The 15,081-nt window shown below is 36.0% G+C and overlaps 1 protein-coding gene across 5 annotated transcripts in view; it reads right to left on the reverse strand.

Annotated features, from left to right (window-relative positions):
• Window positions 1-15,081, reverse strand: part of snx29.L (sorting nexin 29 L homeolog) — a 290,583-nt gene that overhangs the window by 149,886 nt on the left and 125,616 nt on the right. Inside the window, exon 16 of one of the 5 annotated variants that reach the window (XM_041575893.1) lies at window positions 11,579-12,386. The exons of the other annotated variants lie outside the window; for them this stretch is intronic. Within the exon in view, the coding sequence (XP_041431827.1) occupies window positions 12,330-12,386 (57 nt within the window). The 3' untranslated portion in view covers window positions 11,579-12,329. Of the gene's footprint in view, window positions 1-11,578; window positions 12,387-15,081 lie in introns of those variants that run through there. 5 annotated transcript variants of the gene reach the window in all.

Below are 15,081 nucleotides of genomic sequence, written 5' to 3' on the forward strand. Positions count from 1 at the left end.
CTGCAAAGGTAACAAGGTTTGTGTGAGGAGAAAAAGGTTCTAAACATCTGGAAGCACATTTCCTCCTATAACAAACATAAGGTATTGTTTGTAGGCATAGGGGCCTTGCTATTCTAAAATAATGCACTTTTTGTTTTGTATTTGGATATGCTTTTGATTAGATGTGCAGTGAGTATATAGCTGAGAGTATGCCAATGATATGGGACATATGGTCAGTAAAATAGGATGCATAACAGACTTTAGATGAAACCTCAGAATGCTTGTTTTAAAGGTGGGACCATATGCTGCACTGGTATGATCTAATTTAGTTTGTTAAATTATCATTTTGAAGCTAGATGCCTCGGCCAGATCCTCCCTTTCAGTGAAACTATATGCAAAAAAAATGTTGAATCGATCAATAATCAAATCACTGCTGTTCCATATATATCGACAATTAATGGTTCATCTACCAAGCCCAATTTAAAGTCGCAAAGAATAATCTAAGGGGATCTCTAGCAATGCAAGGTGCAAGGCTATGTCCAGCAGCAGTAGTGGAAGTGATAAAGGATTGATCTATTCTTTAGGAAATTTTTCAAGTAGTGGTGGGAAAGATGCTGCTAAGTGACAGTTTGTGTTTTAGCTTAATTTTTAGGTAAAGGATTGGCGTAGATGGATATGTATGGATGGATGCAAGTGGGGATTTATTATTGCTGTCTTAGCCTTGTTCCTTAGCCCTTTTTTGAACAGTATACTGCATGACAATCATAGTTCTATAGGGAGCGTTACAGTTTTAATTCACATTGTGTAAAAAAAACTTTCTAATGGTACAGACCAAACATTGGTACTGTAGGTCTATGTTTATCTACCAGCAGATTCTGAGATGATGATCACAAAAATCCAGCACTGTCCACATACGTTACTAAGCACTTTATTAAGATGTTTTAAATGGCATGGGAAATGCATGCTGTTCATTTAAAAACAATGAATTTCCTTCAACGTTCCTATTATGCTAAAACAAACTGGCAGAATCCCACTTTGCTATCATGTCAGCATGTTTTTGTGTAAAACTTATGAAATCTTTGTTAAAAGGACCAGTAACAGCAAAAAAAAAAAATTGCTTAATAATTAAAAATAAATAAATAAAATATTTTTTTTTAATTGCATTAAAATATAGTGTGTTGTTACCCTAAACTGGTAAAACATGCTTGTTTTCTCATATATAATTAAGCTGCTGAGTAGCCAAGGGGGCAGCCATTCAAGCTGGATAGAAAAAAAAACGCTTATGTTTATATAGCAGATAACAGATAATCGCTGTAAAATACAATGGATTTAGCTCTTACACAGAAAGATAAACCAGGAGTTTCCATGTATGGAATTCCAGACAAGAAACTATCTACAAAGGAGTTTGTATGTTCTCCTTGTGCATGCTACACTCAAAAAATATACAGTCATATGAAAATATTGGGAACCCCTTTCAGCCTGCATAATAATTTACTCCATGTTCAACAAAAACAATGGTATGTCTTTGATTTCCCAGGAACATCTGAGTACAGGGGTGTTTTCTGAACAAAGATTTTTACTGAAGCAGTATTCAGTTGTGTGAAATTAAATCAAATGTGAAAAACTGGCTGTGCAAAAATTTGGGGACTCAGGGAGATTTAGTCACCCGGCAACTAATCACCTTTTATTTGGGGCGACTAGTCTACTTGAACAGCTTCCCCCGTCTTCCACCTGCTCGATTGAGAAATCACCTGCGACATGGCACTCGCAGCGCTTCGTTTCCAGAAGTCGCCCCAAGTTTCCTCGTGAGGCAACTTCAGGCGACTTCGGAAAACGAAGATTACTGACAACACAAAATTGATTGGATTAGCTTTTTAAGCCTTGCACTTCATAGGCAGGTGTGTCCAATCATGAGACAAGATATATTTAAGGTGGCCAATTGCAAGTTGTGCTTCTGTTTGACTCTCCTCTGAAGAGTGACAGCATGGGATCCTCAAAACAACTCTCAAAAGATCTGAAAACAAAGATTGTTCAGTATCATGGTATAGGGGAAGGCTACAAAAAGCTATCTCAGAGGTTTAAACTGACAGTTTTAACTGTAAGGAATGTAATCAGGAAATGGAAGGCCAGAGGCACAGTTGCTGTAAAACCCAGGTCTGGCAGGCCAAGGAAAATACAAAAGCGGCATACATGAAGGATTGTGAGAATGGTTACAGACAACCCAAAGATCACATCCAAAGACTTGAAAGAACATCTTGCTGCAGATGGTGTATCTGTGCATCGTTCTACAATTCAGCACAATTTGCACAATGAACATCTGTATGGCAGGGTGATGAGAAAGAAGCTCTTTCTGCACTTATGCCACAAACAGAGTCGCTTGTTGTATGCAAAAGCTCATTAAGACATGCCGCAGACATTCTGGAACAAAGTGCTTTGGAACGATGAGGCAAAAATTGAGTTATTTGGTCATAACATAAAGCACGTTGCATGGCAGCAGAAGAACACCTTATTCCAAGAAAAAGACCTGCTACCTACTGTCAAATTTGGTGGAGGTTCCATCATGCTGTGGGGCTGTGTATCTAGTTCAGGGACTGGGGTCCTTGTTAAAGTAGAGGGTCGGATGAATTCAACCCAATATCAACAAATTCTTCAGGATAATGTTCAAGCATCAGTCACAAAGTTGAAGTTACGCAGGGGTTGGATATTCCAACAAGACAATGACCCTAAACACACTTCTACAAAGGCATTTATGCAGAGGGAGACGTACAATATTCTGGAATGGCCGTCACAGTCCCCCGACTTGAATATCATCGAAAATCTATCGGATGATTTGAAGCAGGCTGTCCATGCTCGGCAGCCATCAAATTTAACTGAACTGGAGAGATTTTGTATGGACGAATGGTCAAAAATACCACCATCCAGAATCCAAAGGCTATAGGAGGCGTCTAAAGGCTGTTACATTTGTAAAAAGAGGTTAAACTACGTATTCGTGTAATATTTCTGTTGGGCTGCCCTAATTTTGTTATGATGCATATTGCATATTTTCTGTTAATCCAATAAACTTTATGTCACTGCTGAAATACTATTGTTTCCATAACGTATGTTATATATTAAAAGGAAGTTGCTAATTTGAAAACTCCAAAGAATTAAGAGGGGTTCCTAAACTTTTTCATATGACTGTACAGACAGGTAAAAAAAAAATAACTGGCTCCTGATTAAATTGGCCATACTGTGTGTGAATGCAATAAGGACCTTAGATTATAACTTCCACTGGACAAGGACTGAGTTGAATGATGTATAATCAAAAATGATGTATAATAGTTTTGTGCTGGATCAACAGAGAAATTATTTTTCACTTTTTAAGCTGTCACAGAATCTTCTTTTTCAGTTCATGGTTTGAATTGGTAGATCATGAATGATCTGGCCATATATGTGCAAAGGAAAAAAGGCAATGGCACACCAGGCACGATCATGCTTGACAAAGGGGACCACCCCGAAACGTTGCATCGTGTGCAAATAAACTTCTGCAAGGGTTTTCCCTGCTTGATCGTGCCTGGTGTGCCATTGCCTTTTTTCCTTTGATCATTGCTCTAGGGGGGTGCCGATCCCCCCAGGTATTTGAGCACCCGGCAGAGTTCCTGAAGGCCAGGGTGTGCGAGGTGAACCCCCCTTTTTTCTGGCCATATATGTGCCCTATCCTATTGCTCAGTTCATGGCCAAGGTCCCTTTTTCTGTAAGGGTAGTCAAGTTATCTTTTTTATAAACAAGTCGACTATGATAAATCTACCAACAGTTCGTTATAGCATTCCTCAAAACATTCTTTAGATGCCTGCCTGCCTCTGGATCAGCTAGAGAAGCTAAATAGAAAATGTATAAGCAAAAGGTTGAACTTGATGGGTATGTGTCTTAATTTTAACTTCAACAACTGGATTAGTGTTGAAAGGTATTATTAAAGGGCGTATATAACATTCCCAAAATATAACGAGTGGGTTTTACACATTTTCATTCTGAGCAGTTAGTTGAGCATAGAGACACAGTTTTCTGCATAAAGCCTGTCAGAACAGATTTGCCTCAGCATTTGAGAATATAAGTCAGGTCATAAAACTTGGAAAGTCGCTAAACAAGAATTAAAGTTAAAAATAAGCCTGAATTTCATTGCTATTCAATAGGCTAAAAAGATGTTAAAGGAGTAGTTCACCTGAACTCTAAGTATGTTAAAAAATGGCAGGCACAAAAAAAACTTTTCAATTGGTCTTCAATATTTATTTTGTACTGTTTTGTAAACATTTGTTTTCTTCTTCTGACTATTTCCAGCTTTCAAATAAGGGTCACTGACCCCATTTAAAAACAAACGCTCTGTAAGGCTACATCTGTATAGTTGTTGCTATTTTTTTATTACTCATCTTTCTATTCAGGCCTCTCCTATTCATATCCTGGTCTCTTATTCAAATCGATGCATGGTTGCTAGGGTAATTGGGACCCTAGCAAACGGATTGCTGAAATTGCAAACTGGAGAGCTGCTGAATAAAAAGCGAAATAACTTAAAAGCCACAAAAACTAAGAAAAATTAAAACAAGTTACAAATCGCCTCAGAATATCACTCTCTACATCATACTAAAAGTTAATTTAAATGTGAACAATGCATGTACCTTTAATAAATTCGATTTTTTTTTTCTGTTCAACAACTGCAGCACAACCACAATGAAAGTCAATTTCAAACTGCAATCTTGCATGACCTGTACGGAGGGGGTGAAAAGTGGGCCCTAGGATGCCCCCCAACTTTCAGATGCACAAACTCACGGTTGTAAATGAGCCCTATAGTGTTATTATGTGATATATAGCTTTTAGAAGAGGCAGGGAAAGTGGCATGTATAGTGCACAGAAAATAAATTTCTGGTATGAGTAATAATTGTTGCAGTGCATATTCCCTGCAGTGCACCAGGACCTGGGCATCAGTAAAAACAGATGTATGGCTTAAGGTGCAAATATCCCAATATGAGTCTTCACTCAGCTCCAATACTACAGATGTTTTCTGTACTGTAAAGTCAAACTAAATCACTGTAACTATATTTAGCCTATAAACAAGCAGGATATATCTATTTCCAGATAAATAACCATGGGCTGGGAGTTGCAAACACTATTCACTCGAAGAAAAATTCCCAGGTGTGCTGTACGAAATACACCGAGTGAAATGATCAGTTGATTTTTCTTTTACTGTTTTATTTCCTAAGAATATATTTTTATTAAAAAAAAAATAAAACCGGCTGCCCTGCAACTTGCTCGCAGGAACTTTATTTAATAAGAAAACAGACCATAAGGCTGGAAGCATTACTGTCTCTGTAGGATTGTATTGCACAACACCTGGCAGGAATGGATATGTTTCAACCATGAAAAACTTTCTGCTATACAAACATAATTATATCTTACTGCGTAAAGTTTTAAAGATGAACTTTACTGTGACTCCTATAAAATACATATAAGATTCTTATTTAGTTCATGGGGTAGAGTACAGGTTTGCACTATAAAATGAGCTGGAAAATAAACTGTGCAACTGATTTGCAATTTATTATGTTCAGACAACAGTGTATGTTAGTTGTCTTCTATACACTGAAACAAAATGTTGTGACAGTGCCAAATAAGGCCATTCCAAAAAGAAGCAGGTTTTGGGACACTTTCCTCATAGGGGGATTCTTAGGTTGGAAGTACAATATTTTGCATTGTACCGTAGAAGTTTACCTTTAAATTATGAAGCAAAATGCCTTGTGGTGTGGGTTCCAAAGATTTCCCTCAAAATACCACAGATGCTCTAAGGCTAAGCAATAATGCATTGTAACGTCCTCTCTCAGTTGGACCATTAATAGGTGTTGAATCAAGAGTTTTTTATCCAGCTGTTCTCAGCATACATAGCAATGAAATAATGCAAAACCGGTTCTTAAACAGAAAGGTGATTTATTTAACAGACAGTGACATAAAATTACTTCCTTGAAAACACCAATAAGTGAGGAAAGAGAGTATTTTGTATTTACCTACAGGAGACAAAAATTGTGAGGGAACAAACTCAGCTTCAGGAACACCTAAGTGAAATGCGTTCCTTCTAGTGGAAGCCCTTCAGAATTGAAAGATAGTCCCTTTCCAACTATTGTTCCTACACTTGTGCAACAATTGTAGGATAGGAAGGAGCATTACAATCCGCAGACTTGGCTGCAAAATTCCTTTATTGTCACAACATGTTTCAGATCATCATGGATCCTTTTTCACTTGAAAAAGGATCCATGATGATCCGAAACATGTTGTGACAATAAAGGAATTTTGCAGCCAAGTCTGCGGATTGTAATGCTCCTTCCTATCCTACAATTGTTGCATGAGTACAAGTTTGGCCTGGCTGGTGTGGCCTGAGTAGGAAAGTGAGCTACACAGGTGGAGATCGTCTGGACAAAACTACATTTTTGTGTTCCTACACTTGGTTGGTGTAGGGATATTAATGCCACACCATTTCTCATCAGTGAAGTTTAATGCTGCTCTTTCTTAGCTGGTCTGTCTATCTCACAAGTACTATGAGTAAGCTAACAGAGCAGTCTACTAATACCTTTACCGTGTTCACTTCTCCAAGGTCCTAGTTTTCCTTAGGACTCAAAACGTACTACTAGGGACTTCTGCTCCAGGCACCCAGTACATCCACCCTTGATACTAGGTTGAGACCAAAGAGGTGTGCACAATGAGAACTGGTCTTTGCTGCCATTTGCTTGGCCTGTACTGTATACTTCCAAGAAATTTGTACTGAACCGTTTGCATTTTTGGGTCTTCATTTTGGCAACCAGAATGTGAGACAAATACAGGCATAAAGATGTCTGGACAATTTGTCATCTCAGAGCTAAAATAGACAGTTAAGCTACAGCTCTACTAGTAGTCTGTAAAATCAAATGGTCAATACATTCAGTTGTAATGATTGGCCAAATAGTTTAACAACAGTAAGGCAGAATATGTTTATGTGCGAGCAAAACCCTATTTCCATCATAGACATTAGGAAATACGAAAATATATAAGAAAAATAAGAATTATGCAGTAGACTGCCATTTGAAGTGCTGGCAGTGAATATGCATCCTGCAAGGAAATTAAATGCTTTCACACTCCATCAGGTCTATTTTATTCAATGAAAATGTTCCATCGTTTAAGTGTTTGTAGTTACACTGAAAATAAATGCACATTTTCCTTCTAAATTACACAATGTTTCTAAAGTGATAAAATACATCTGATTAAGAGGTGTTTGAAAGATAATCCAACGGAACACTGAAAAAGGAAACTAAAAATGAGAAAAACTTAATTGCATAGAAAGACAATCTCATAATGTATTTTGAGATTGTGCACATTCTAATGAACAAACATAAATTGACTTTGAGAACACTGATAATATAAAGTGACAGAGTTTATCCGAGGTTACATACTAGCGGCCTTCTGAATGATTTAGTAGCACATGACTTACCAATGCAGGTGCAAAACTGGCATCCATGTAGATTTTTTCATAGCACTACGTTGTGCTGTTACATATGTTGCCAAAAATATTGTCTGCCTATTGTTCACTAGGTGCAACACATAGGGAACTCCCAGCAGGTATTAATACCTACCAATGCAGCTTATGTTCCAAACTTGTAAATTGAAGTCAGCTGCACTGCATTATCCAGCAGGTATAGCTCAGAGTTGAGCTCAAGCTTCCTTTGATGTCCTGGTTGAGCCTATTCTCTCTCCTCTTTCAATGAATAATATAGATGGCAATCACCAGATTTTTTTTATCCACCATACAGCTTTTCTCCAAAATCCCTGTTTGACCTGATGAGTTTCTCTTTGTATTATTAGAGTCAGTGCAGACAGTATTTAGTCATGCACACAATGCATCATTTTATTCAGAATACACTGTGCCACAGACAGATAGTACATGATGAAAGATAGCCAAGAGCAATGCATCCACCCGAATACTGGTTTTAAGATACAAATCTGTTGTTTTATAAGCTACTATATGATAAAGAGCATTGCTTGTTAGATGATAAATAAAAGCCATCTAAAGGAGGCGCCAAGTAAATAATAAATTCTAGACTGAAAGGACTGTTTGGCACAAAGGAAAATTATGCTTCTTGTATTTACTTTGTAATTTACCAGAACTGCCATCAGCAGAAAATATTTTCAGAAGCAACCACAGCATTCTGTTAATATATTACGTAAAATTACGTAAAATTAGTTTAAAAAATGTAGCATTAGCCTAGCTTTCCACTTAATTTGCCAATTTTTCAACGCCTTGTTTTTTGTTTAGTTTACTTAGAAATATTATACAGTATATTGTTTTTTAACTGGATTACATATATGACTCTATACAAAAATGCAACATCATAGATAAGTACGGCAGAAGTATTCTGAATAGATTGTTGGCCAATATGCCAAGCATTACAAAACCATATAGAGACCAAAAATGTATACTATACAAATTTTATGATTGACACTTCTTCTTGCAAACAAAATACAGTGCACATGTGTATGTGTTGTGAAAAAACCCCAAACAGTAAGTTTAATAACTGCACAGCTGAAATCCATATATTTTTTTGAACAGTATGCATTCTGAATTCAGAAATGAAAAAATGTCTTTCTCCAAACTAAAAAACGGAAAATCTTAGCTAAAAGTATTGGCTTTCACAAAACTGAACTCCAAATAGGTTCTAGGAGGAGGTCCCTCATAGGCTAAACCAGCAATTCAGCAGGTTTTAGATGGCGAATGATCGAAGTCTAATTTTTAAAGAGACAGTACATGATAAATTTCGATATTAGAATTTTTTTCAAATTCGAATTGAATTTGCACTATTCCCTAGAATTACACAAAAAATAGCTTGAATTTTTTTCATTCGAAAATTCACCTTTGATAAATTTGCCCCTTAGTCAACATAAATTTTTTTTATGTATTACACTTTTTGAACAGTAAACTAATCCCATAAAAACTTTATTTTCAAATATATATATATAAAGAATAAAGAATATAACATGGATTACTAGATCTTTACACTAACTGCATAGGTTTGGTGAAAAAAAAGTTAACATTTCCCAAAAACGACTCTCCAATAAAAATTCACTCTCCAATATTTTATCTTCTACTAGCTCTTTAGTACATAGACAAAACATTCTAAATGTGAATGAATTATTTATCCTCAGGAAACTGATAACCCACTTTCATATGGTATAAAAAGTATTTAGCTGCTAGAGACACTAATAGTGTTGGGCAAATTTATTCGCCAGGCGCGAATTCACAGCGAATTTGTGCGATTTGTGTAAACTTGCAAAACGAGGGTGAAAATTCGCCGACGTCAAAAATATGCGAATGTGCGCTGGCATCCAAAAAAATGGACGCCGGCATCCAAAAAACGAACGCCCGTCCCTCTAATTCAAACTAAACTACAAATACTGTATTTTGCATTTTTGCTTTTTTTTACAAAATTTCTGATACAATTTGCAAGCAGATTTATGAGTGTATTGCTTCATCACTGATTTTAAATCATCTAGGCAAGATCATAAATTTTCCAAATCAAGCCATTAAAAATTGAAACCTTCTATTAAAGGCATGTTTTCTCATGAAACGTAGACCGAAAATGATGACAACTCTATGGTCCTGGCAAATATTTTCAACTATAACAAATTTTTCTACACATAAATCAAATACATAGATATATAAATATCAAGACTGTTGACCACACATCATATAAGTAGAGCAGAACAAGTCTGTTTCACTCCGTTTTATTTACTGGGTGATTACACAAATAAACAGAACAACAGCCCCTTTAATAAGAAATTGCTCAAAAACAAATATCAATATTGCAAAGCTACAGTATGTGACATGAATTTAATGCTTATCACATTGCTACCACAGCATCTGCAAACATTGTATTTGGCTTTTAAACGAGAAGGAAAGCTATGGAGGCATTTTATTGCCAATAGATTAGCTGCAATAGTGCAAGCTAGAATGCTATATTTATTCTGTAGAATGTTTTACTATACCTGAGTAAAAAGCTCTAGAAGCTCTGTTTTATAGGATAGCAGCTTTTATCAAGCGGCTTGATAAAGGGCCTGGTTGGTTTGATACGTTGCCTTTGTATGCTATGGGCTAAATAAATTATGCACTTGAGCACTTTTGCAACTTAACAGTGTGCTGCTAATTTTTGTCTATGGATTGATGTGACCCAAGGACAGGATTGGGTCTTCTAGTTCAGCACCTGGCACTTCAATGGTGTTTGTCTGAGAGGTGAGCGCTCCAATTTTTGTGACTATATGTAAATATTGGAGACAAAAACTAAACCCCAGGGTAGGCTATCCTAAATTACATGCAAACTGTGTCTTATCTCAGTGCAATACAGGCAGCAAGTAACCAAAGTAATTATTCTTAAAGGGAGCTTTCTAAGACAGCCCAAAGTTTTTTAATTTGAAAAAAATAGAATGTGAGTTTTAAAGATTTGAATCGTAAAACTAAGAACAAAAAAAAGTAGAAGCAGTGCAATCACATTCTACTCATCAATTTCAATGCGTCTACAAATGTTAAAAAAAACCCTCAAACTTAAAAAAAGTTTTTTACACTTTTTTATAATCAAAGATTTTAGAGCTTTGTGAGGTTTTTTTATACCTTGAATAAACTCACAACTCAAATTTTTTCCAACTTAAGAAAAACTCGAATGGAAAAAACTCAAATCACTGCATTCAAGGTCCGAAAACTAGAATTCATCTAGTTTTCCGTGGGGTAAAAAGTTAAATTGCTTGAATTGATCGAGTTTTCAAGTGAACCCCAATGAAAAACTCAAACATCTTGAAGGCTATTAACATCTTCAAATGGTTCAAGGGACCTCTGCTATTGACTTCTACATGGCTTCGACAGGTTTTAGCTGGAGAATTTTCAGATTCAAGCTATTTCCAGCTTCTTGGTATAATAAATCTCGAAAAAGTTTTTTTTAATCCAGAAAAAATGTTTTTTATTTTTAACCCTAAAATTCGAGTTTTGACTGAAAATGCATTTTTTTGGGGTTAAATACAATGTGACCTTTAATTAATCTGCCCCTTAATAAATCTAGAACATTAGAGTTTGAGAAATTCTAAATTTAATTGAGTTTTGGTGCAAAATACTCGAACAGAGGTAAAAACTTAAATTTGAAGTTGATAAATCTGTCCCACAGCAAACTCCTGATGCACATACAAGTACTCTGAGAATATGCGAATGGGGAAAAGATGAAATTTAAAGGGGAACAGTCAATATTATGGGAAATCCATAATATTTATCAGCATCACAACTCTTTTTTTATTTTTTTACAGTTGTTTTTTTTTTTAAATATATTTCTGAGCTCCTAAACTAACATGTGTACTGGCTGCAGGCAACACCTTCATGTTGTGAGCCCTCGGCAGATAGCATCAGCTGTAAAATGTTGACCCTAGTAATTTGCAATGTACTACTGACAAACAGCATGGTTGAGTTGATTTCAATTGGAAGCAAATATGTTAGGTTGAGGAATCACGCTAAGAAAGCATGTATGGCTCAAAATCAATAATAAAAAATAGTGAATCCTATTTGTGAAAAACAGATTTATTATGCAGCGTTCAAATGCATGTTTGTATTTATATCAAAGAATCAAAGTATATATGTACTGACATAACAAAGATCTGGAAATCTCCTAAAGACTCAACTCAACATTGGCAACCCTAGTAAACCATAGCAAAATAATGTTAAAGCACTTTTTCACAATGGGGGAGGATTTGATTCTTTAGGTAGACAGTTTCACGTTGACCCATTGCAGGAGAAAGAAATATACGGCTGAATAGGGATGAGTGACACAGAAAATGACTAGGGAAGCACTGAAGCAAATATATCAGAATTCAATTGACCTAGAGTAATTACAATTGGCAAGCATATGGCTCACTATGATGTTAGCTCAACAGCTGATGCTATTCGTTGTTCTTTTCAGCCTGGTGTAAAAAAAACCTCCAAAACATTTGATTTAAAGAAAAACTTAAAAAACGAAATCAGTGGTTCTCTCTTTTGTATTCCTCATATACCCTAAAATGTTAAAAACGAGATAGGTACTTCAGATGTCAGGCAAAGAATAGTAAACCTGGAATATACTAAGGTATGATTCTAAAGTGCAAACGCCTAGTACAACCGTAAGTGTACAAATGAAAGATAATCTGACAACGCAAAAAAGGGGTCATTTATGACTGCTAGTGTAGTTGTGGTGGTGCAAAATTTCCTGTAGTCAGTTACGTGAAAAATCCCATTCATTAAAAGTACTTGTGTCAAAAGGTCTTCCTTCCATTTCTGTGTTGCCTGTCAAATCCAAAAACTAGGGATTTAGTGCATCCTTGACATAAAGTGTCACAAGCTCTTCCTGAAGACGGAGCTGAAACGTTGAAATAAAAATGCAAATAAATTCTGATATATTTGCTTCAGTGCTTCCCTAGTAATACAAATAAAAAAGTCATAAAAATACAAATAAATTCAAAAACACTTCAGGGCAGATTTAGCAAAAATCAAGAACCACTCAATGTTTCTCACTTGATCTCACCAGTGAGAAATTCCAAGTACTATATCTAATGGAGATTTGGTTAAAGTAAGAAATGTTTTTGGAATTTGAAGGTTTTCATTACAGGTCATGATATACAGTGTCTAGTATAATTAAGTCTAAACCAATTGGACTTCCTGAGTATTCTTGAAAATTTTTCACCACTCACCCAAACGGCTTCCTCAGATCAACTTTGTGGTAGGGCTTTTCCCTTGTTTTTCCCTGCAAAATTTGTGTGTATGCCTATTTTATCTACCTAATTAAATCTGTGGGATCATTTAAGGGAATTGTAAGTTGCTAGCAAGATTCATACAATTTACATTTACAGCCAAATATGAAAATTATCTAGGCCTTTGGTCTCCCTGGGGAAGCCTAGCTGAAATAATTTAGTACGATTGATGACTTGCTTCTTAACCAGTTATAGGTGTGCCCACAATGGAGCGTCTTTAACAGAGTCCCATCACAATAGTAGTTGTCCTCAAAATAGCATGTTATTGTTAGCTAATGTGGGTGTGAATGCCATCACTTTCACATTGGTAAATTGTGTGCAGGTTCAGTTCAGGTTTTCTTAGTACTTTTATTCTTAGAAAGTGAGGCTGTCCACAGGTGGTGTCTCATGGCTAAACTCAAGAGAATAACTTATCCTATATACAGACAATACAATCAAATACTGATGAAGTATCTCTTGTAAGCCTGTATCATATTGCTGGCATATGGAGGAAGCAAGAAGAGTATATCAGCCACTGGAAAGATAACAACAATCAATATACCCCTGTAAATATCTGCCACTGTTGCACATTTATCAAGAACAAGGGTGTTGGGCGCCTGTATATGTTTTAGACTTTAGCCTAAGAGAGCCAAGACTTCTGTATACTAGGTTTAAGATAAAGCAAGACTTTGGGGAGCTTAAAGGGTATATCCACCTTTTTACATCCATACCAGAGTGGTAGAATGTTGCAAAAGAAATACATTTCCCATTAAAGTAATTTAAAAATATAATCTATTTTAAATTAAAATCAAGGGATCAGCACAGTTGTAGAGACCAGCAGTGGGGTGTAAGGACAAGGAGGTAATAAGTTCTAAAATTAAGCTGTCCACATTCATATGCATAGCACTAATCAGATTGTCTGAATGCACCATCTCTACCTGATTAGTCTTTACCCACTGACAATGTCTGCATATCCGTAGTGGAGGAGAAGCTAGGTGCCCCCCCTCCTCTAGAGGGTGCAATTAAAATAGGAGGATCGAGTAAATATACAGTATATAATGTGTATATAATCATTTATAATAAAGTAAATGTTTTTGTGAAATGGCAAAGTCCTTTTTTATTTGCAAATTCCTACCACTGTGGAAAGACATCCCCTTAAAATGAATGGTTGCCACTAAGCTCAGCCACTCTCAAAATACAATAACTTCTGCTCCATTGTGGCCCGTTGTGCTCCATAAAGTTTCTGCCCCAGAGTACATCAGCAAAGTTGATAGCAATACTAACAGCAAGAAGCACTGAACTTTTGCTATGCTCTTGCTCTTCATATACTGTACCAGCATAATCTGAGCTACCAAATCCTTTTGAAAATTACATTTGCTCAAAAAAGTGCAAAGTATTTCTTGTTTATAACAGTTTAAAGGGCATAAAGGTGACCTTGTATAAGCTTACAGATGTTTTCGTAGAAATATCCTAAATTTAACAGTTTCGCAGTTGCCACATTTACTTAATGTGGCAATTTACTTAATCCAAGAGACAGAAGAACTAGGTCACTGAAGAAAAGTCATTTCATTACAACCAGAGAATGCTTCTCTGGGGAAAAATAAAGCTGAACCAACAGGCACAGATTACTGCCAAATTCACATTGGATGTAGAGTGCACACTGCTTAGAGATAAGGACCTTTATTTCAATCTCTTATTGCAATACCTCTCAAGACTTCTCTCTACAGACTTTTTTTAATTAACATCATTAAATGTGAATCCATTTCTTCTTCAAGACTAATGTTAGCAGAATAGTATCTGCTCATACATTTATAATCTGTAAAATCATTTTAAAATACCAAAGAAACATTCATGCATATGCCAGGATTTCCATGTTTTAACACAAGTAGAGTTCATAAACATCTAGTATAAAGCCATAATTATATTAATCAGTTATTAGAAACAATTATACAAATACCAGTTTTTTGAGACTGAAGTAAAATTATGGTAAATTGTTTTCAATGTATAGTTTAAGAACAGGTTACTGTCTCACTCGTATGCCTTGAGGATGAGATAGCCATGTTGGTTGCTGAGGGTGGGGCTACTGCACTACCACTAACATAGATAGTGCCCTGATTGAAATATTGCATGTTTCTGTGGTTTATTTTTTCCATTCATAAATGTTAATTCAAGTACATTCACAGTCACCGTAGAGATATGTTACCGTGCAAGAGTATAGAAAGATCAGCTGACAACAAAAAATAGACTGAAGACTCCTACTCCAACATGCATTAATGACTTAATGGCACCTCTTTGTGAAGGTAACACATAAAATCAAAGGCACAT

The sequence above is a fragment of the Xenopus laevis genome, chromosome 9_10L, assembly GCF_017654675.1.
Source record: "Xenopus laevis strain J_2021 chromosome 9_10L, Xenopus_laevis_v10.1, whole genome shotgun sequence".
Taxonomy (NCBI): domain Eukaryota; kingdom Metazoa; phylum Chordata; class Amphibia; order Anura; family Pipidae; genus Xenopus; species Xenopus laevis.